Source organism: Tamandua tetradactyla, chromosome 3 (genome assembly GCF_023851605.1).
Source record: "Tamandua tetradactyla isolate mTamTet1 chromosome 3, mTamTet1.pri, whole genome shotgun sequence".
Lineage (NCBI taxonomy): Eukaryota > Metazoa > Chordata > Mammalia > Pilosa > Myrmecophagidae > Tamandua > Tamandua tetradactyla.
The window spans coordinates 132,773,010-132,794,646 of record NC_135329.1 but is presented as its reverse complement, the minus strand read 5'-3'; the positions used below and the strand labels follow the sequence as shown (position 1 = coordinate 132,794,646).

The following is a 21,637-nucleotide window of genomic DNA, read 5'->3' as shown; positions in this document are numbered from 1 at the left end:
GTTGTTCTGCTCTGCTCTCTCTGAATCTCCCCCATTCTCCAAAATGTTTCCTCTTTTATAGGACTTCAAAAATTAATAAAGACTCACCCAAATGGGTGGAGAAATGCCGCTACCTAATCCAGTTTAACAACCATTCTTGATTAAATCATATCTCCAGGGAGATGATCTGATTACAGTTTCAAACATACAGCATTGAATAGGGATTAGAAGAAATGGCTGCCTTTACAAAATGGGATTTTGATTAAAACATGGATTTTCAAGTGTACATACATTTTTTCAAACCAGCACACCGGTAAAGATATCCTAATTCAGTGACACTGCTTTCTTTTTAAGTAACGATAAATGAAAAGGCATGCATCAGTGTTATCCCTCATTTCACTCAAACTCTTCCCATTTGCATGCTTCCCAAGTGTTGTGACACCTACACTCATGCTCTTCTTAATCTTGTTCACACCTTCACTATTAGCATTTATTGGGAAGTTATTTTGTATTTTCCCTTTGACTTTTCATATCCAAAAATAGTGACCTTTGTTTAAAATTAACTCTAAAGAACAAGAAAAAATCAGAATACTGAAAACCATGTTTAAAATGTTATTTTCAGAATCTTATTTCATCCATCTTGAAAAAATTATAACATTGCATTGTTTGGGTTTAATTTCAACAACTTCAACTTCTTCCAACAGTAAATAAAGATAATAAATGTCCAAAGAGTCTAAGGCTATATCTAAAGAGTTTAAAGGAAGGGCATTGGTAGTTGATTTAGAGGTCATAACTGCCTATTAAGGAACATATTGCTTTAAACACTTGCTGTATAAAAAACTAAACACAAATGCAACAAAAAGATCTAAAAATAAACCAAAGAAAGAGTCATTTAATGGTTACTGATACTCTGCAGACAAAGCCTTAGAGAAACTCCAAATTGCTGGCATACCCAGACTAGACAGAACAATGGATCCAATCACATTTTTAATCCTAAACTGTAGTATCAGAGTCTATAGGTACTTTCTAAGACCTCTATCATAAGTGTCATAATTTCCAAAGCAAAATTAAATGGCAATTCAGTGATTTTTATTCATGTTTTTATTGTATTTTCAGACAAATTGAGCACAAATGAGTTTCTTTTACCCCATTGCTCTAAATCTGAAATGTTTAATTTTTACCACTATGTTTCTTTGGAGTATAGTAAATTGAAAAGGCATTAAATGAAGACCAAAATAATATAGATTTTCAAAAACAAAATCCCTGTGTAGTAACATTGACCTTGGTTCACTACCTACTTATTTTAGGGAATGCTTGGTAAATAGAACTTCAATAAGATATTCTTGGCAGAGATGTTATGAGAACTCAATTATCAGATGAATGGCTGATTCGATGACTTTTTAAAACCTGTTCCGCTTAGAGAGTCTATGATTTAGGTCATTAATCAATTTAAGGTAATTTGCTGAACAAGTTTCTCATATTTCTTATAACAATAGTACTATTTGTGAAAAGAAAAGCCCCAAAGCCAGCAGGGAAACGTTACTCACGAGTACTGTGTCAGCAGCTCCAAATCATTATGCATGTTGATTGGATATGATTCACTGAGTTCAAACAACTTCTCTAGAGCTTCGTAAATGAAAATGATGCAAATAAGAGAAGCAAAAGCTTCTTCAGTAAATCGGGTGATATAGCAGACAAGGGAACTTGCATCAGTGGCCACAAGGATGATACACAGGGTTGCAGTCCAAAGTCCAATACTAGCTCTTAAAGATAGGTATGACAACCCATATTCTCTAGGAGGAAGAAATGGAAAGAAGAGTGGAAATAAGGTCACTTAACAGCTTGTCCCTGTTTTTAAACAGAAACATCAGGAAGTGAAAGTAAATAAGCTTCACATTCCATGAATCTCTTAACTCAAGACATTGTCTTAAGGAAACACATATGGGAACAAAACTAAAAGGGTTTCTCAGTACTTAGAAATGGATATAGTTTTTTAAATAAATATCAGGTAACAATACACACAAATCTTGTATTTTTCTTCTATTTTCATGGAGAGGCAAAAATGGCAACTGAAATCAGCCACTTTCGCCTCTTTCATAGACCTCCAGAAGTGATATCTTCAGTACAAATACCGTACAGAAATAGAAAAAAGGCTAAGAGCCAGGATATATAACACTTACTTGCAAAATTTAAACAAAATCTTCTCAAACACCAAAACTGGTCCTGTACTGCCTAATATGGTAAGAGGCTGTCCACCAAAGAGAGAATATGCAATTCCGGTCATGGATGCTCCAAAGAGAGATTCAATTGCACTCTGTGCAGAGACATAAATGATTCCATTACCTAAGCTGTACAAGGAGAAATGCTTAAAATCCATGGGTATATGCTTTCTTTTTCTTATGAAAAGCCTAACAGCCCTAGCAAGCATAGGTGGGTGAATGGGAAAAGGAGTGAGAAATAGGAGGGAATTAATGTTAGCAAATGGGAACGTGTCTTCTGCACTTTATCTCACTTTTCTGTTGCCTTACTCAAAGTTTAAACATATTCAGGGTGTATCTGGACAGAAGCATATGTGGGAAATAAACTTGTTGCAAAGTAAAGACCAGAGCCTAACCTTAGCTTAGGATTGCGGGACTGAACAGAACTTTGCCTATGACTTAAATGACCTTATTTCTGAACTAATTGTTCAGAAATATTTTGCTCCCAGATGATCAGTTACACAAACCATTCAGGAAATTCATGTGAAGCTTATCTGCCATAAGCTTCTTTATTTCTCCGCATAGAGAAATCCAAAATTTAATGTTCACTTATCCATGTATTTTAAAAACTGATTACATTTCAAAGTTCAGAGGAAAGCACGATACATACTATACGACCTTCAGTTGCTTCTCCTAGTAGTCCTCCAAATGTGATGACAGGAGACATACAAGCGCAGTAGAGAAACAGAAAAGATGCTAAGCACTGCAGGCTGAAAGCATCTCTGAAGTCACTCCAGAAGTATGGAGCTTTTCTTTTGATATCTAAAATAAGTCCCCCAAAAATCCTAAGACAGGGGGAAAACACAATATTGAAACCCAAACATAAAAAGCACGCAAATCAAAATGTTCATTTGCTTTGTTGCCAGGTCACAGAATATGTTTTCCATCAGCAGAGGCGAGACCCATATTAACCTGCTACATTGGATTTTCATGATCTATAGGAATGACTTTGCATCACTTTGTTAACTCAATTCTTAATCAAATAATATCAAAGACCAAAATAGCCAGTTTCTCTTAAATAAGGTACAGAGTTATTCCTCAATCAAAATTCAAATGAGATTCAAGGATTACTCTAACCTCTGTGCCATTTCTATTTCCACCTACTCCTCCTAAACTAAGGCCTCTACCCTCAATTGTTGACAATGTTTTCTAGTTGTTTACATTTCATTTAGCATAGTAGAGAGAGAGGGAGGGTAAACTGGCTTTTGTACACTCCAAAAGTGAACATCCTCCTAGAGAGAAAAAACAGTGTTCAACCACGACTCCAGTTACCCATTCTTTCTGCCCCCCCAAATCCTTTACCACATATTGTTGTAGGAAGACATACATGGCCTTCTGGCTGACAGCAGTACTTAAGAGAGACAAATAGATTCCAGAGTCATTTTCATTTTTAGGGGGCTGGGAGGAGAATCTTATGAAAACCAACCTAGATATATGTAATTTTGATCCATAATTCTTTAAACATATGCCAATTCCATCATTCACAAGACAATATCAGCCTTACTTGGTATAAATCCATGTATTCTCCAAATATATATCCAAAACCACACTGAAACACTTAAAATTGGAGAACTAAAGTTTTTTGAGTTTATTAGGAATGAGAGCTTTAACAAGTATTCTCATTCTTTGAACATTTATTAATAATATGCAGACTTACGACTTGACTACTGAAAGTTCTTTGTGCTCTATAAAATAAAGATGCCATAATAAAGTGAAATAAGACTATGATTAAGTTCCTAAATGAGGATTAATGGTGAAAATCTATTATGTTCAAATGTCCTGCCAGGTCACTGAGGATATTTGGATTATACAAAAATATTAAACTTTCATTATGTATTTTATGAGTACGAAAAGTTAATTGGCAGTTTTATGATCACCTCAAAAATGACTGTTTTCTTGAGAAATAAATTGTTTGGCCTTGAAAATGTACATAATAATTATAATTGAAGATTTTCCTATTATTTTTAATTGCCCTAGGCATAATAGTAACATATTAGCATCATCTCACAACTATTTGAGTGATAGAATCATTTTGTTTTCCTAGTGTTGCTTCTATCAGAGAGATGGGAAGAGAGTTGAAAAGAATGCAATTTCAACCAGAAAAGGACATTTAAAAGTCACAGCACCTTGTAGAGAACCTGTGAAATTTATATACACATAAACAAAGATCATCTCAGGCTCCCCTACTTGTGTTCAGTAAAGCATATACATATTTTTTATTTGAGGAATCTTTTCTGAGTGATTTGGTCACTTGTTATTCACAATTCAAAACATAGTTAATCTACTAGTCTATTTATTCATTTATTTACAATTCATATCCTGCCTAATCACAAAAAGAATTTGAGGTGGTTATGAACTATTAATTAGCAATTAATATAATAGAGTTTTGATAGCACTTCATATTAGACCACTGCTTTCTAATTAACTACTTAATAGCACATACATTTGTCTGAATGGCTATTATATTAGTTTTAAAAATGTGCTTTTAACAGTAAAAATTTAAATCCAGAAGTGGGAGGTCATTACAGAGAACAGTGCAAGAGCAGCCCAGATGTACACCAGCAACTCCAGGAGAGCAGATGAGTAATGGATACTTCAAGTCATGTCAGCAACAGAATCTGTGGAAGAACTCTGGAGAAGCGAAGACACCGGATATTGGTAACCTGGGAGGATTTAGGAAGCAGTAAGGACAAGTGAACTTTGAAAAAAATCTAAGCTATGTGGCACAGTTACACCTAGGAGAGAGAGAAAATAAAACCCACCAAAAATAAAAAAGACGCATTTAAAAATATAAAAGCACACAGAATGAGCAACAAAGCTTCCAATGAAGGGAAAAGGAAAAAAAAATTATTTGAACCATCTCAAATTAGATATCGAGCCTGATATCAAAGAAAACGCATAGACAGAAGAAAAGGCACAGTAAGATTAAAATGTAAAGCCTTGTTAGGAACTGGAAAGTGAGTTAAAGAACACAATGCAGGTAGCATGGGAAATGGCCTTGATGGGAGGGAAGCACCAAACCTGCAAAGCCTTTGCAATTGCATTCACTTGTAATGGAGGCTGTACACACTTATTCCCTGAAGAGACCCACCCATGGGTTCCTGATTTTCTGGCCACACATTGCTTGAAAAGAGACAAGCTGTCAAAAAACCATAGAGAACCATTTTAAGAAATAAATTGAAGCTTTCATCTCTTCAAGGATGTGTGATTAGAAAAATAAATGATATAGCTCTTTTAAACCACAGCCATAAAAATAAAAAATACTATTATATAAATTCTATTTGCATTTAATGAGATAGGGTCTATAAGACAGTTCTCGGTATTTATTTATATTTCCATCTTGAACTTGAAGCTTTCAACAGGCTCTTTTGGAAGGGTCAACTGACAGTTTTCTTATTCATTTTAAGAATCTGTGAATGCATTTTATGCATAACACAATGAAAGACTAAGTAAGATAAAATGGAATGGTGTATCCACAGTTCCGGTTTAACAGTAATGACAATCATTAGTACCTTCAGAGAAATCAAATTAATTGGCATTTTCACATCCCAAAGTGTAAGTATTGAAAGTATAAAATAAATTAGATCTCAAAACAGCAATTGCTGACAGACAAGAAGGGCATGTCATTTGCTTCTTAAAGTTCCATACAAATGCTTTTCACTAACCTTCCAGTTCGCTGGAGTTCAGGTCCACTATGTCCTCCATGGGGCTCCGCTTCCCCATGAGCTGCTGTTCCATTTGGTACAGCAGGAATTTTCCTCTTCTCCTGTGGGAATTTTGTTAGATTTCAGGTGCAAATTGCAATTAACAAAAACAATTTATTTTACTTGAAGCAAAAGACAGAGAGGCTCACAGCCCAGTCTCTATTTACTTACTTGTTGTATGACCTCTGGGAAGTTATTTAGCCTCCTAAGGCTTCAGTTTCGTCTTCCAGTTCCTAGGGGGCAATAACAGTACCTATCTCACAGCGTGGTTGAGAGAATTAAATAAGATATGGACATTCATTCATTCTCTCAACTAATATTTATTGAGTGACTCGTGTTTGCTATTTATTGATATGGAGGCTGGAGATACAAAGGCGAACAAGAAAAGGCATTGTATTAATGGAGACAGATAGTAAACTTATAATGCCAGGCAAATATAGGATCTTTAAAGAAAAAGCAAGTTGGTTAAGGGGTCAGAGACTAGGGTATGGTAGAGTTGGGTGAGGAAGAATCAGTTATAGTAGTATCATATGCCTGGCATAGTTTAATTGTTTAATAAATGTCAAATATTATTGGTAACTATTTTAAAAGTGTATTCTCCTCTATGATTCTTGCTGATATTGTCCTATTCAAGGGATGACATACAAAGTTGTTCTTTCCAACTCAGAGATCCCTAAGATTATCATTGCAAAAGGAAGCTTCTAATGAAGATAATGACAAACTGAGATTTACAGAAGTGCTGTTTTCCATAGGTCTAGTCCGTCCACTTTTGTGCAGTGATGGATTTAAAAAATCAGAAAATGCTGTTATTGCTGATTAGCTCATAAGAGCTTTAAGGACTCTCTCAGGGTGTTGGGAAGCTGACGGCCCTGGGCCAGTTCTTTGTTCTTAGAGCCATTCCTTTGTTCTGTGAGACCTCTCAACATGGGCAATAAATCTTCTAAAACCCAACCCCTTATGCCTCTAAGTTGCCTACTGGCAAACCTATCCACACTAAATTTGCTTCCAGACATTGGGCCGGAAGGCCTCTCTTACTTTTGTAAAAAGGCTTGGCCACAATACCAATTGGATAACGGTTCTCATTGGCCTGAGGGGGGGACTTTTGATTTTAAGGTTCTTAACGACCTCCATAATTTCTGCCAAAAGAATGACAAGTGGGCCGAAATTCCTTATGTCCAGGCCTTTTTTCACCTGCGCTCCTGTCCCTCTCTTTGTACTCCTTGCTCCACGGCTCAGGTTCTCCTAGCCAAGAAAACTCCCAAACCCTCCCTCTCCTCTAATGAGACTTTCTCCTTTTCTGAACCCCCTGACTCATCCTTCTTCAAGTGACCACTGTCTCCGTGAGATCCTCCCACACAATCCCCTCCTTCCTCACTCTATCCCTCTCTCTCTCCGGCGGCGCCTCAGATGCCATCTTGCCCCTTATCTCCTCTGGTGGCACCTCAAATGCCATCTTGTCCCTTACCCTCTTCTCTTCCGGTGACGCCTCAGCCACCATTTTGTCCCTTACTTCCTTCTTCTGTCCAGCTGCACTTCACCCACCATCTTATCCCTCACTTTCCCGGCCTATCTCAACGGCACTCCAGCACCATCTTATCTGTCCCCCTCCTCTCTTCCCACTGCCCTGGCAGCTCTCCTGCCACCATCTTATCCTCCCCTTCCATCTCCATCCAGTCCTCCACTGTCCTCAACAGCTTTGCCCTCCTCACCTGTAAGCTCTCATACCCGCTCAAAAGACTCTTTACTCTGTCCACTGTGGGAAATTGCGGGACCTGAAGGGTTAGTTCGAGTACACATCCCTTTCTCCCTAGCTGACTTCTCTAATACTGAGAAATGGCTAGGTTCATTCTCCAGCGACCCGACCGCCTATACTAAGGAATTTCATTATCTTGCCAATGCCTACGATTTAACCTCGCATGACATTCATATAATCTGTTCTTCTTCCCTAACCCCAGATGAAAGAGACTGTATTTTCAGTGCGGCCAGGGCCCATGCTGACTAGGTCCATATAACTGACCACACCATGCCAGTAGGAACCGAGGCTGTGCCAAACCAAGAGCCAGGGTGGGAATATCAGGTTGACACTCCAGCAGGGAGAAACAGGCAAACTAGGCAGGATAAAATGCTTACATGTCTCATAGTGGGTATGCAGAAAGCTTCACATAAAATAGTAAACTTCCATAAGCTAAGGGAAATCACCCGAGGTCCTGAAGAAAACCCGGCAGCATTTCTACACCGACTCACAGAAGCCTTCTCTCAGTACACCTGCTTAGACCCTGACTCGGAGGCTGGTAAAACTGTGTTAGCCACACATTTTATATCCCAGTCAGCCCCAGACATGAGGCACAAACTTAAAAAAATTGAGGATGGTCCTCGGGCCCCTATTCGTGACCTGGTAAACCTGGCCTTTAAAGTTTTCAATACACGTGATAAGTTGGAAAGGGCAGAAAAGGAGTCCCGAGACCACTGAAAGGCAAACTTACAAACCCAATCCCTGATTGCAGCCCTGCGGCCTACCGCAATGGAGAAGCTGGCTACGACAAATCCACCACCAAGAAAGCGCTTCAAATGTGGCTTCAATGGACACTGGTTCCGCCAGTGCCCCAATCCTCAACTGTCCAAGGGACCATGCCCTCTCTGTGGAAAAAGGGACACTGGAAAAATGACTGCCCCTCGGCGCCTGGCCCTGGGGGTGGCCATCCTTCCAACCCCTAGTCTACCACTGGGAGTCCTGGGCTTGGCCACTGATGACTGACGATGCCCGGCCTCAGCGACCTCGATCACCCTCGTGGAGCCCAGGGTAACAATCAAGGTAGTGGGTAAGTCCACATCATTTTTAGTGGACACAGGGTCTACCTTTTCCATCATCCCCTCCTATTCAGGTCGACTCTGTCCTTCCCGGGTCACGGTTATGGGCATAGATGGCCATCCTTCACGCCTTTAACCACTAAGCCACTCACGTATTTAATACAGGGACATCCTATTACACATTCCTTCTTAGTAATGCCTTCTTGCCCCAGCCCGCTACTGGGGCAGGATATTCTCACCAAGTTAGGAGTATGACTACAATGGACAAAAACTCCTCCCGCAAATCTACTCCTGCTTCTATGTGTAGCCTCCGCCTCCACCCAGGTCCCTATCCTTCCCGCTCACCCCTTACCACCCTACCTAGTCAACCCAAAAGTGTGGGATACCTCCACCCCTATCATAGCTTCCTATCATGAACCTGTTCTCATCCGACTAAAAAATCCATCCTCATTCCCCTCCTGGCCACAATTCCCCATTTCCGCAACCCATTGAAGGGGACTGCAACCCATCATCAACTGGCTCAAAGGGAAAAAACTCCTTATACCTACTAATTCACCATGTAATACTCCTATTTTACCTGTTAAAAAACCTGATGGTTCTTACTGTTTAGTCCAGGACCTCAGACTGATTAATGAAGCTGTTATTCCTATCCACCCAGTGGTCCCCAACCCATATACTCTTCTCTCGCACATACCTCCTCACACTACTCACTACACGGTCCTGGACCTCAAAGATGCCATTTTTACTATACCTCTGGACCCTGCCTGTTACAATCTATTCGCTTTTACCTGGGAAGACCCCGGACTCTCTAGCTGCCCAACAACTGAGGTGGACAGTATTGCCTCAAGGGTTTCGCAATAACCCCCACATCTTTGGCCAAGCCTTAACCAAAGACCTAACACAATGCAATCTAACTCCCAGTGTTATTCTCCAATATGTAAATGACTTATTAATTTGCAGCCCTTCTGAAGACGCCTCCACTGAAGCCACGGCCACCTTACTACATTTCTTGGTGGAGAAAGGATACCGGATTTCACCAACCAAGGCCCGACTTTCCTGTTCCACCGTTACTTATCTGGGCCTCCTTCTTACTCCCAGCTCTTGACACCTCACGCTTGACAGGCAGCAAGCACTCCGCAAACTCCAGCCTCCAGAAAATGCTGAACAAATTTTATCCTTTCTAGGTTTCATGGGATTTTTCTGGCACTGGGTCCCTAATTTTTCTGTTCTAGCAAAGCCCCTCTACGATGCAGCCAAAGCAACACCTGCAGGTCCGCTGGATGACCCCTCTGCCATATCCGAAGCCTTCTCGGTCCTCTGCAGTGCCTTACTTCAGTCACCTCCTCTTGCCCTCCCAAATCCTAACAAACCGTTTATTCTATTTACTGATGAAAAGTGGGGAATGGCGGTGGAGGTTCTAACACAACCTCTATGGCCAACCTATACTCCAATAGCTTACCTCTCCAAACAGATGGGCCCTACTGCCCGCGGCTGGCTTCCCTGTCTCTGGGCATTAGTAGCAGCGGCCACCCTAACCCGTGAAGCTCTGAAACTTAGTCTGGGTAAACCTCTCCAAGTTCTGTCCCCCTACCTCTGCAAGACCTCTTATCCCATAAGTCTCTGTCTCTGTTCACTCCTTCTCGTGTCCAAGAATTTCATTTACTATTCATAGAAAACCCAGACATTGCTCTCTCTACCTCACCTAATCTCAACCCAGCCACTCTTCTCCCTCAAGAGCCCTTGTCAAACACCTTCCCCAACCCACACACCTTTGCACCGAAATCATGGAAGAGCTTGCCTCCCCACGCCAGGGTCTTTTGGACCCACCACTGCCAGAGGCAGATCTTATCCTTTTCATAGATGGAAGTTCAATTATAGACCAGCAGGGGAGGTGCAGAGCTTCATATGCTATAGTCACTCCCTCTGAAACACTTGAGGCCATACGACTTCCAGAGGAAACCACATCCCAAAAAGCTGAGCTAATTGCTCTAACCAGAGCTTTACACTTAGCTAAACACAAGTCAGCTAATATTTACACAGATTCTAAATATACTTTTTTAATAGCACATTGCCACTCAGCTATCTAGAGGGAGCGAGGATTCCTTACCACAAAGGGCTCACCAGTAATTAATGCTAAATTAATCCAATGCCTCCTTCAAGCCCTTCTGCTGCCCTCATAAGTGGCCATCATCCACTGCAAGGGGCACCAAACAGATGACTCCAGTGTCACTCACGGAAACAACTGGGCTGATGCAGTCGCATGGGAACTAACCAAAGACCCCTCAACTTCAAACCTACCAGCACCAATTCTTTTCTTTACTCTTCCTTCCCTCCAACCAGCCTCCTCTTCCAGGGAACGTGCAGACCTCCTCGCACAAGGAGGTTCTGCAACACGGAAGGCTGGATCTTCCTCAATAACAAGGTGGCTCTCCCAACCTAGCAGGCTCATGATATTCTTTCTCAGATACACTCATCGCTGCATATTGGACCCAGAGCCCTCACACGGTTCCTCCAGCCTTTATTCCACCACCCGTCCTTGACTAACCTCATAACGTCGGTTTGTTCCTCTTGTCCCACTTGCCAAATGACAAGTCCGCAGGGAGGGTTGTGCCCTACTTTCCAAACTCACCAGCTAAGGGGCCACCTTCCTGGACAGGATTGGCAACTCAATTTCACACACATGCCCACCCATAAGAAATTATGGTACCTTCTAACTATGGTTGACACTTTAACAGGCTGGATAGATGCTTTCCCCACTACATGGGGAAACTGCTGACATGGTGGCAGACATCCTTCTAAAACAAATCATTCCCTGTTTTGGACTACCTACCTCCATCCAATCCAATAATGGCCCAGCTTTTATTTATTTCTCAGGTGGTTCAACAAACCTCATCAGCCTTGGGAATAAAATGGAAGGTACATGTTCCTCACCAACCTCAATCTTCTGGTAAGGTAGAACGGGCCAACGGCCTTATCAAAACTCAACTAACCGAATTGGCCCTTGAGCTACGACAATCCTGGGTTGATCTCCTTCCTCTAGCCCTCACCCGACTACGTGCCACTCCATGGGCACCTACTTTTCTAGGCCCCTTTGAGCTTGTGTATGGCTGCCCATACCTACTTAATCATCAGTTCCCAGTGCAGCCTCCTCCTTTAAGCTCTTACCTGCCATATCTCTCTTTAATCAGGCAATTACTGTGGGAACACGCTGACCTGCCACAACCAGGGGAAACTGATCCTGCCAATTCCCCCCACATTCAACCGGGGAACGAGGTACTCCTCAAACAGCTGCAGCCTGGACCACTCCAACCACGGTGGACTGGCCCACACACAGTGGTCCTTACCACTCCTACAGCAGTAAAACTATTGGGAGACTCTTCTTGGCACCATCTATCTCAGCTCAAATTACATAAGCAGGATGAGCTCTCCTACACTTGCCAGCCTCTGGGACCCACTCGGGTCCATATCACTCGTGCTGCTCATCCTCCTACCTCCCACTGAAAGCAAATCCTATGTCTGGGAATTCCAAATCAGGGAAATCTTTACCCAAAATGGAAAAGCAACCACTCACATAATTGGCACAGCAAACTGCCCGTTAACAGGTTGTAGCCAACCTATAACCATTCCTATTACTCCAAAATCAGTTGAAAAGGGCCCAAGGCCTTATGCCTGTTTTCCATACGCCCAAACAAAAAGCTTCTGTAACCAAAACAACTATAACATCATATATGGGGGATGCCCCTATTGGTCATACAGGATACACGATGCTTACAATGAAGCACATCATAAGGGTACCTTTTACATCAGTTCCCAGCAATTTTACATAAATATTGCAGATCCCTGGGACATGAAATGAGTAGCAGGAGTCCAAGGCAAACTATACCACAGCAGCTGGTCCTGATACCCTATAGGCACCATTGAAATACACCACGAAAATGTCCTCGTTAACACCACTTTTACCCAGGTGTATATTGACATTGCACAAGCTGAGCAAAGCTTCTCCAATCACCTTGCCCAAACCTCCACCACAACAGCCTTGCATACATGGCTTCAAATCCTCCAACAAACCCTGCAATTCCTCAACCAAACGCAAATACTTCCTGAAATATCCCGCTGTTTCCTGTGTGCATCATTAAATAGGCCACTCTTGGCAGCTGTCCCTATAAACCTCACCCAAATATACCAACACAGCCCTAATTCCTGCCACACCACCCTGAAAAGTATCCCCCTGTGGGAACCTGAGTCTGAAAACCTTCCCTATCCCCTAAAAACCTGCTACCTCACACACATAACTGTAAAACAAGCCAAACTTCAAAACCAATGCCAAACCAATGCCACTACCCACAACACCACCCATGCCCCCGAAGGGCAATATTTCTGGTGTAATGAAACTCTTATCAAATGCCTTAACCCCACTGCCCCAGGACCATGCTTCCTGGTAACTATCGTTCCTCAACTAACCCTCTATGGGGAGTCTGAGCTAGCTTGGTTATTACCCCCCTCAAGCTCAAAAAGGGCTGCCCTTCTTCCTATCCTAGTAGGCATCAGCCTGACCGCCTCAGTCGCAGCCTCAGCCACAGCGGGAGGGGCACTAGGACACAATATTCTAACCTCTCAAAACTTTGAAACTCAACTACACGTAGCTCTAGAATCAACAGCCGAATCTCTCTCATCTCTACAATGCCAACTCACTTCATTAGCTCAGGTAACTCTTCAAAATCGATGGGTCTTAGACCTGCTGACAGCCGAAAAAGGAGGGACATGTATATTCCTCCAAGAAGAATGTTGCTATTACATCAATGAGTCAGGTCTGGTAGAGCAAAACATTCAAACCCTAAACAAGCTAAAGGAAGATTTCTATCGCAGGAAACAAGAAACCTCCTCTGCCCTAAACTGGTTCTCTCCACTAGCAGCATGGCTTCTCCCACTGCTAGATCCAGTTTTCTTAATTTGTCTCTTTTTTCTCCTAGCTCCTTGCCTCCTTAACTTCCTCCAGGGTTGTATAAGAGAACTATCTTGAGTATCGGTCAACCAAATGCTTCTGCATCACCCCCTGCCAACCTCACCAAACTCCTGCAGCCAGCCTCTCCTCTCTTCCGACCCTAACAATTTCAGCCCACAGCCCCACACCGTCCCACTGTAGCATGAAGTAGCTAGAAAGATCTCGACACCCTACTATCACAAAAAGGCTGGAATGTTAGGTCGGGGAATAAGGGAGGGCTGTATGGCTGGAATCATGACGTCACTCCAGAACAGGAGGTGAACCGTTACAATCAAGGTCTTTGCACAGCAAACATCTATTCATGGACATCTAACCACCCACTGCTCAACCTGCTAGCATAATAATCCTTTATTTAATGTGCCGCCCTTTTTATGTCATCACCTAACTCCCGCCCTTAAAAACTGCACTTGCGGGATACAGACTGTGCAACAAGACTAGATACAAAAACTCAAAAATGGACAGCACAATAATACCTAATTGTAAAGTAATCATGTTAAAACACTGAATGAAGCTGCATCTGAGCTATAGGTTTTTGTTTTGTTTTGTGTTGTTTTGTTTTGATTTTACTATTATTACTTTTATTTTTTTCTCTATATTAACATTCTATATCTTTTTCGGTTATGTTGCTAGTTCTTCTAAACCAATGCAAATGTACTAAGAAATGATGATCATGCAGCTATGTGATGATGTTAAGAATTAATGATTGCATGTGTAGAATGGTATGATCTCTAAATGTTGGGTTAATTTCTTTTTTTCTGTTAATTAAAAAAAAAAAAAAGAGAAGGGATAATTGGAGATGAAGGGATACAGACTGTACAACGGGACTGGATATAAAAACTCAGAAATGGACAGCACAATACTACCCAATTGTAATGCAATTATGTTAAAACACTGAATGAAGCTGCATGTGAGGTATAGGTTTTTTGTTTTTGTTTTTTTTGTTTTTTTTTCTTTCTATTATTGTTTTAATTCTTATTCTGTTGTCTTTTTATTTCTTTTTCTAAATCGATGCAAATGTACTAAGAAATGATGAATATGCAACTATGTGATGTTATTAAGAATTACTGATTGTACATGTACATTGAAATGATTTCTAATTGTTTTGTTAATTCTTTTTTTAATTAATAAAAAAAAAAAAAAAAACTGCACTTGCCAAAGCTGTTGCGCGGACTCACCTCACTCCCTCTTGGGTTTGGTGAGCTCTGCCCAGGAGAGCAGCCAATAAAGCATGCTCATTTACAATCCTTTCGTCTACTTTCCTTTCTCTCAAATACCTCATATCTTAAAACCTTTCAGTAAGGAGGAAAATGGTAAGAGATAATCACTGAGAGGTAAAGGGAGGTCAAACTGTACACATTTTTATAGGTCATTGTAATGATTTAACATTTTTTCCCAGTGAAATGAGGAAATTGCAGGGTTTTGAGCAGAGGAGTAGCATGATCTAACTTGGAGTTGCTCTCCTCCAGGTTAATAATAGATTTTAGGGGCCAGGGATACAAACAATATCAAATTAGGATGCTATTTCAGTAATCCAGGAGCAAGATGATGGTGGCTTGAATCAGGATGGTGATAGTGACAAGAGTGAGAAATGGCATGATTCTGGATATATTTTGAATATATATGAATATAAAGTCAACAGACTTTCCTGATGTAATGGAAGTGAAGGGTAAGAGGGAAAAAAAGCAACAACACATGATTTGGGCCTGATCAACTGTAAGAATGGAGTTAACTTGTACTAAAAATGAGAAAGGTGCACAGGGATAGAAGATCAGACCTTAGACTTGGACATGTTAAGTTTTAAATATTTATTATATATACAAGTGGAGATGTGGAATAGGTAGTTGGATAAATGATACTCAAGTTCAATGTGAAAAATAAATTTGGAGATAAATTTACCTATCACTATAACATTGGATGATATTACCAAGAGAGTGAGTATAGCTAGAGGAGAGAAGACAACTAAAGACTGAGCTCTGGGTCACTTCAACACAAAGAAATCAGAGGTAAAAGAAAAACCAGCACAGGAGACAGAAGGGGTGACTAATGAGATAAGAGAAAACCAAGAGCGTGTACTATCTTGGGAGCTACTTTGGTTTGCTAAAGCTCCTGGAATGCAATATACTATAAATAGATTGTCTTTTCAGAGAGGATTTATTGAATTACACGGTCATAATCCTAAATCCATGAAAATATCAGAATTAAGGCATCCAGAGAGAGATACCTTGACTCTGATGAAAGGCCAATGGTGTCCAGGTTTCTCTGTCACATGGGATGGCACACAGTGACATCTACAGTCTTTCTCTCCCAACTTCTTGTTTCAAATAGCTCTCTCTGTTCTTGTTCCTGGTGGTTTTCTCTCTAAGCATCTGTGGGTCCTCATTTCGCTTCTCTGGGGCAAACTCTGGGTTTCATCTCTTAGCTTCATATCTCCATAAATATCTGTCACTTGGTTCCATCTTTCTGCTCTCTGTGTTGGCACTGAACTCTCTCTCTCTTTGTGAACCCTTGTAAGGACTCCACTAAACTAATTAAGACACACCTTGAATGAGTAGGGTCACCTCTCCATGAAACAACCTAATCAAAAGATCTACCCCCAATTAGATACCGCCCACAACATTGGATTTAAAGAGCATGGGACACAGAATTCTTGGTTGGCAGTTTTACTCTTTCACTATCTTAAATATATCATCTCACTGCCTTCTCAACTCTATGGTTTCTGCTGAAAAATCCATACTTAGTCTACTTGAGCCTCCCTTGTATGTGATGGATCACTTTTCTCTTGCTGCTTTCAGAATTCTCTCTTTGTCTTTGACATTTGACAACCTGATTAGTGTCTTGGCAGGCAGTTTTACTCTTTCACTATCTTAAATATATCATCTCATTGCCTTCTCAACTCTATGGTTTCTGCTGAAAAATCCACACTTAGTCTACTTGAGCCTCCCTTGTATGTGATGGATCACTTTTCTCTTGCTGCTTTCAGAATTCTCTCTTTGTCTTTGACATATGACAACCTGATTAGTGTCTTGGCATAGGTCTATTTGGATCTATTCTGTTTGGGGTATACTGTATGTCTTAGACCTGTAGTTTTATGTCTTTCATAAGAGTTGGGAAGTTTCCATTGATTATTTCCTCCATTATTCTTTCTGCCCCCTTTTTTTCTCTTCTCCTAGGACACCCATACCATGTATATTCATGTGCTTCATGATGTCACTCAGTTCCCTGAGACCCTGTTCTAATTTTTCCATTTTTTCTCTATCTGTTCTTTTGTGTGTAGAATTTCAGATATCCTGTTTTCTAGTTCACTGATCCTTTCTTCTGTCATTTCAAATCTTCCGTTATATGTCTTTATTTTGTTTTTCATCTCTTCTACTGTGCCTTTCATTCCCATAAGTTTTACCTTTTGTTTTTTCAAGCTTCTGAGTTCTTCTGTATAAAGAAGAACTTTATATTCTTTTGTTTTTCCCCATATTTTCCTTGTCTTTCAAAAATAAAGGAGAGTTTAAAATATTCACAGACAGACACTGAGAGAGTTCGTGAACAAGAGACCCTCTCTACAAGAAATGCTAAAGGGAGCACTACAGGCATATAGGAAAAGACAGGAGAGAGGTTTGGAGAAAAGTCCAAAAATGAAAACTGGTAGGCAGGGTAACTAAGAGAATTAAAAGAGAAAAAATATATAAGATAGAACAGATATAATCCAAAAGGAAAAATGATTGAAGAAAGTACAGCCCTTAGTAATAACATTAAATGTTAATGGTTTAAACTCCAAAATCAAAAGACATAAATTGGTAGAATGGATTTAAAAAAAAAAATGGACTCATCTATGAGCTATCTACAAAAGACTCACTTGAGACACACGGGCAAAAACAGGTTAAAAGCGAAAGTCTGGAAAAAGGTATTTCAGGCAAACAACAAACAGAAAAGAGAAGGGTGGCCATACTAATATCAGACAAATTAGACGTCAATTGCAAAACAATTAAAAGAGACAAAGAAGGACACTACATATTAATGAAAGGGATAATTCATCAGAAAGATATGACAATCATAAATATCTATGCACTGAGCCAGAGTGCTCCCAAAAGATGAGGCAAACACTGACCACACTGAAGGGAAAAGTAGACACTTATACAGCAGTCTTATCAATGGACAAAACTTCTATAAAGAGGATCAATAAGAAACAGAGATCTGAATAATATGATAAATAAACTAGACTTAATAGATATTTATAGAACATCGCACACTACAACAGCAAGATGCACATTCTTCTCAAGTGTGCATGCATCATTCTCCAGGTTAGATCACAAGTTGGGGCACAAAGCATGTTTCAGTAAATTTAAAAATATAAAAATTGTACAAAGCACTTTTTTAGATCATAAGGGAATGAAGTTGGAAATCAATAACAGATGGAAGACTGGAAAATTCACAAATTTATGGAAGCTAACCAACACACTCTTAAACAGCCAGTGGGTCAAGGAAGAAATAAGTAAACATCTTCAGGCAATTGAAAATGAAGACACAACATACAAAAACTTTTGGGATGCAGCAAGGCAGTGCTGAAAGGGAAATTTATTGCCCTCAATGCCTATATTTAAAAGGAAGAAAGAGCAAAAACAGAGGAATTAATTGCTCACCTGGAGGAAATAGAGAAAGAACAGCAAACTAATGCCAAAGCAAACAGAAGTAAAGAAATAACAAGAGCAGAAACAAATGAAACTGAGAACATGAAAACAATAGAGACTCAACAAAACCAGAATTTGATCCTTTGAGAAAATCAATAAAATAGGTGGACCTTTAGCTAGGCTGACAAAGAAACAAAGAGAGAAGATGCAAATAAATAATATCAGAAATGGGAGAGGGGACATAACTACTGACACTGCAGAAATAAAGGTGATAATGAAAGGGTACTATGAACAACTATATGCTAAGAAACTAGACAATTTAGACAAAACTGACAACTTTCTACAAAAGCAAGAACAACCAACATTGAGTCAAGAAGAAACAGAAGAGCCAAAAAAAATCAAAAGTGAAGAGATTGAATCAGTCATCAAAAAACTCCCAAGAAAGAAAAGTCCAGGACCAGATTCCTTCATATATATTTCTACCAAACTTTCAAGAAAAAATTAGAACCAATTTCGCTCAAACTCCAAGAAAGTTGAAGAGGAGGGAAAGCTACCTAACTTATTCTAAGATGTCAACATCACCCTAAAACAAAAGCCAGGCAAAGATACTATAAGAAAAGGAAATTGTATACCAATTTCTCTAATGAATATAGAGGCAAAAATCCTCAACAAAATACATGCAAATAGAATCCAGCAGCACATTAAAAGAATTATACACCCACGACAAAGTGAGTTTTATCCCAGGTATGCAAAGGTGTTTTAACACAAGAAAATCAATTAACGTAATACACCACATCAATAAATTAAAGAGGAAAAGTGACATGATCATCTTGGTTGATGCAGAAAAGGCATTTGACAAAATTCAGTATCTTTTCTTAATGAAAATACTTCAAAGAATAAGAGTAGAAGGAAAAGGAGCCTTTCTCAACATGATAAAGGGAATAAATAAAAAACCCACAGCTGACATCAAACTCAATGAGGAAAAGCTGAAAGCTTTCTCTCTAATATCATAACAAGACTAGGATGCCCATTGTTCCCATTGTTACTCAATAGCATGCTGGAAATTCCAGCAAGAGCAATAAGGTAAGGAAAAGAAATAAAAGGTATCCAAATTGGAAAGGAACAAATTTAGGAACAAATTTAACCAAGATCATAAAAAACCAAAACACAAAAAACTACAAAGCTTTGCTATGAGAAATCAAGGAAGAACTAAATAAATGGAAGGTCATACCATGTTCATGGATTGGAAGACTAAATATAGTTAAGATGTCAATTTGTCCAAATTAATTTATAGATTCAATGCAATACCAATTAAAATCCCAACAACTTACTTTACAGAAATAGAAAAAAGAATAATAAAATTTATTTGGAAGTGTAGGATGCCCCAAATAGCTAAAAATATCTTAAAAAAAAGAGAATGTCCCATTGTCTGGGACAGAGCAGCCTCTTCACCAAACAACATAACCAGCATATTTTGGTTATGGAACTAGTATCCATAACCAAAAGAATGAAAGAGAACTATTGCCTCACACTTTATACAAAAATTAACTCAAAATCGATCAAAGACCTAAACATTAGAGCTAAGACCATAAAACATTTAGAATAAAATGTAGGAAAATCTTAAGGTTTTTATGATAGGTGGTAGTTTCTTAGACCTTACACCTAAAGCATGACAATGAAAGAACAAGAGAAATGGGATCTCTTCAAATCTGAACAATTTTGTGCATCAAAGAATTTTGTCAAGAAAGTAAGAAGGCAGTCTGTGCACTGGGAGACAATATTTGGAAACCACATATCAGATAAGGGTTTACTATTCAGAGTATGTAAAGAGATGCTACAATTCAACAACCCAATTAAAAAATGGGCAAAAAACCCAATTAAAAAATGGGCAAGACACATAGACAGACACTTATCTGAGAGGAAATACAAAGAGCTCAAAAACATATGAAAAAAAGCATATAAAATGATATTCAACATCACCGGCTATTAGGGAAATGCAAATCAAAACTACAATGAGACATCATCTCACACCTACTAAAATGGGCATCATCAAAAAAAAAAAAAAAGAAAGAGAAAACAAGTGCTAGAGAGGATATGGAGAGGGAGGCACACTTATTCATTGTTGGTTGGAATGTAGAATGGTGCAGCCACTCTGTAAGGCAGTTAGGCTGTTTCTCAGAAAGCTAAATAGAGAATTGCTGTATGATGCAGCAATCCTATTGCTAGTATATTTTGGAGGAACTGAAGGCAAAGACACAAATGGACATTTGCACACTGATATTTATAATGGCATTATTCACAAATGCCAAGAGATAGAAAGAGCCCAAATGTCTATCAACAGATAAGTGGCTAAACAAAATGTGCCATATATATATATATATATACAATGGAATATTACACATCTGTAAGACAGAATAAAGTTACAAAGCATGTAATAATGTGGATGAACTTTGAGGACATTATGCTGAGTGAAATTGGCCAGGATAAAAGGTCAAATACTATAAGACCTCACTAATTTGAACTAACATTAATGAGTGAACTTTGAGAGTTAAAGTTGAGAATACAGATTCCCAGGAGATGGAAGAAGGATAGAGATTGGGCTTTATTGCAGAAGGAATATAGAATGTAAAACTATAATCTAATTTCCTTGATTCTTGAAGATGACTGAACAGCTATAGAGCTCTTAAGGTGTGAATGTGTGAGTGTGAAAACCTTGTGTCTGACACTCCCTTTATCCAGTGTATGGGCAGATGACAAAGAAAAAAAAAAAAAAAGCCAAAGCCAAATAAAGAATGGGGGGATGGGAGGGAGGGATGGGACGTTTTGGGTGTTCTTTTTTACTGTTATTTTTATTGTTTTTGGAGTAATGAAAATGTTCAAAAATCTATTGTAGGGTGGTGTGATGGTGGCTTAGCAGCAGAATTCTCATCTGCCACACTGGAGACCCGAGTTCGATTCTCCCAAGTCTTCTTTCTCTAGTGCCTGCTCATGCTAAAAAAAAAATAAACTATTGTAATGATGAATACACAGCTTAATGATGATATTGTGAACCACTGATGTATACTTTGGATGATTATATCTCAATAAGAAAAATCAGTGAAGAAGGAAAAAGAGCATGGGTAGTTCAGTGGCAGAAGGCTTGCCCGCCATGTAGGAGACCTGGATTCAATTTCCAGCCCATCACCTCCCCACCAAAAAAGGAAAAGACCATGGCTTTTCTGGGGTACATGGCAGTTTCTAACCAGCACAGGAGCCAAGTGAAGATGG

The 21,637-nt window shown here is 39.6% G+C and overlaps 1 protein-coding gene across 1 annotated transcript in view; it reads right to left on the bottom strand.

Annotated features, from left to right (window-relative positions):
- Nucleotides 1-21,637, bottom strand: part of SLC4A10 (solute carrier family 4 member 10) — a 263,964-nt gene that overhangs the window by 68,665 nt on the left and 173,662 nt on the right. The window contains exons 11-14 of the mRNA XM_077154007.1: nucleotides 5,903-6,003; nucleotides 2,848-3,022; nucleotides 2,160-2,293; nucleotides 1,527-1,772 (exon numbers count right to left, since the gene is read on the bottom strand). Of these exons, the coding sequence (XP_077010122.1) occupies nucleotides 1,527-1,772; nucleotides 2,160-2,293; nucleotides 2,848-3,022; nucleotides 5,903-6,003 (656 nt within the window). The remainder of the gene's footprint in view (nucleotides 1-1,526; nucleotides 1,773-2,159; nucleotides 2,294-2,847; nucleotides 3,023-5,902; nucleotides 6,004-21,637) is intronic.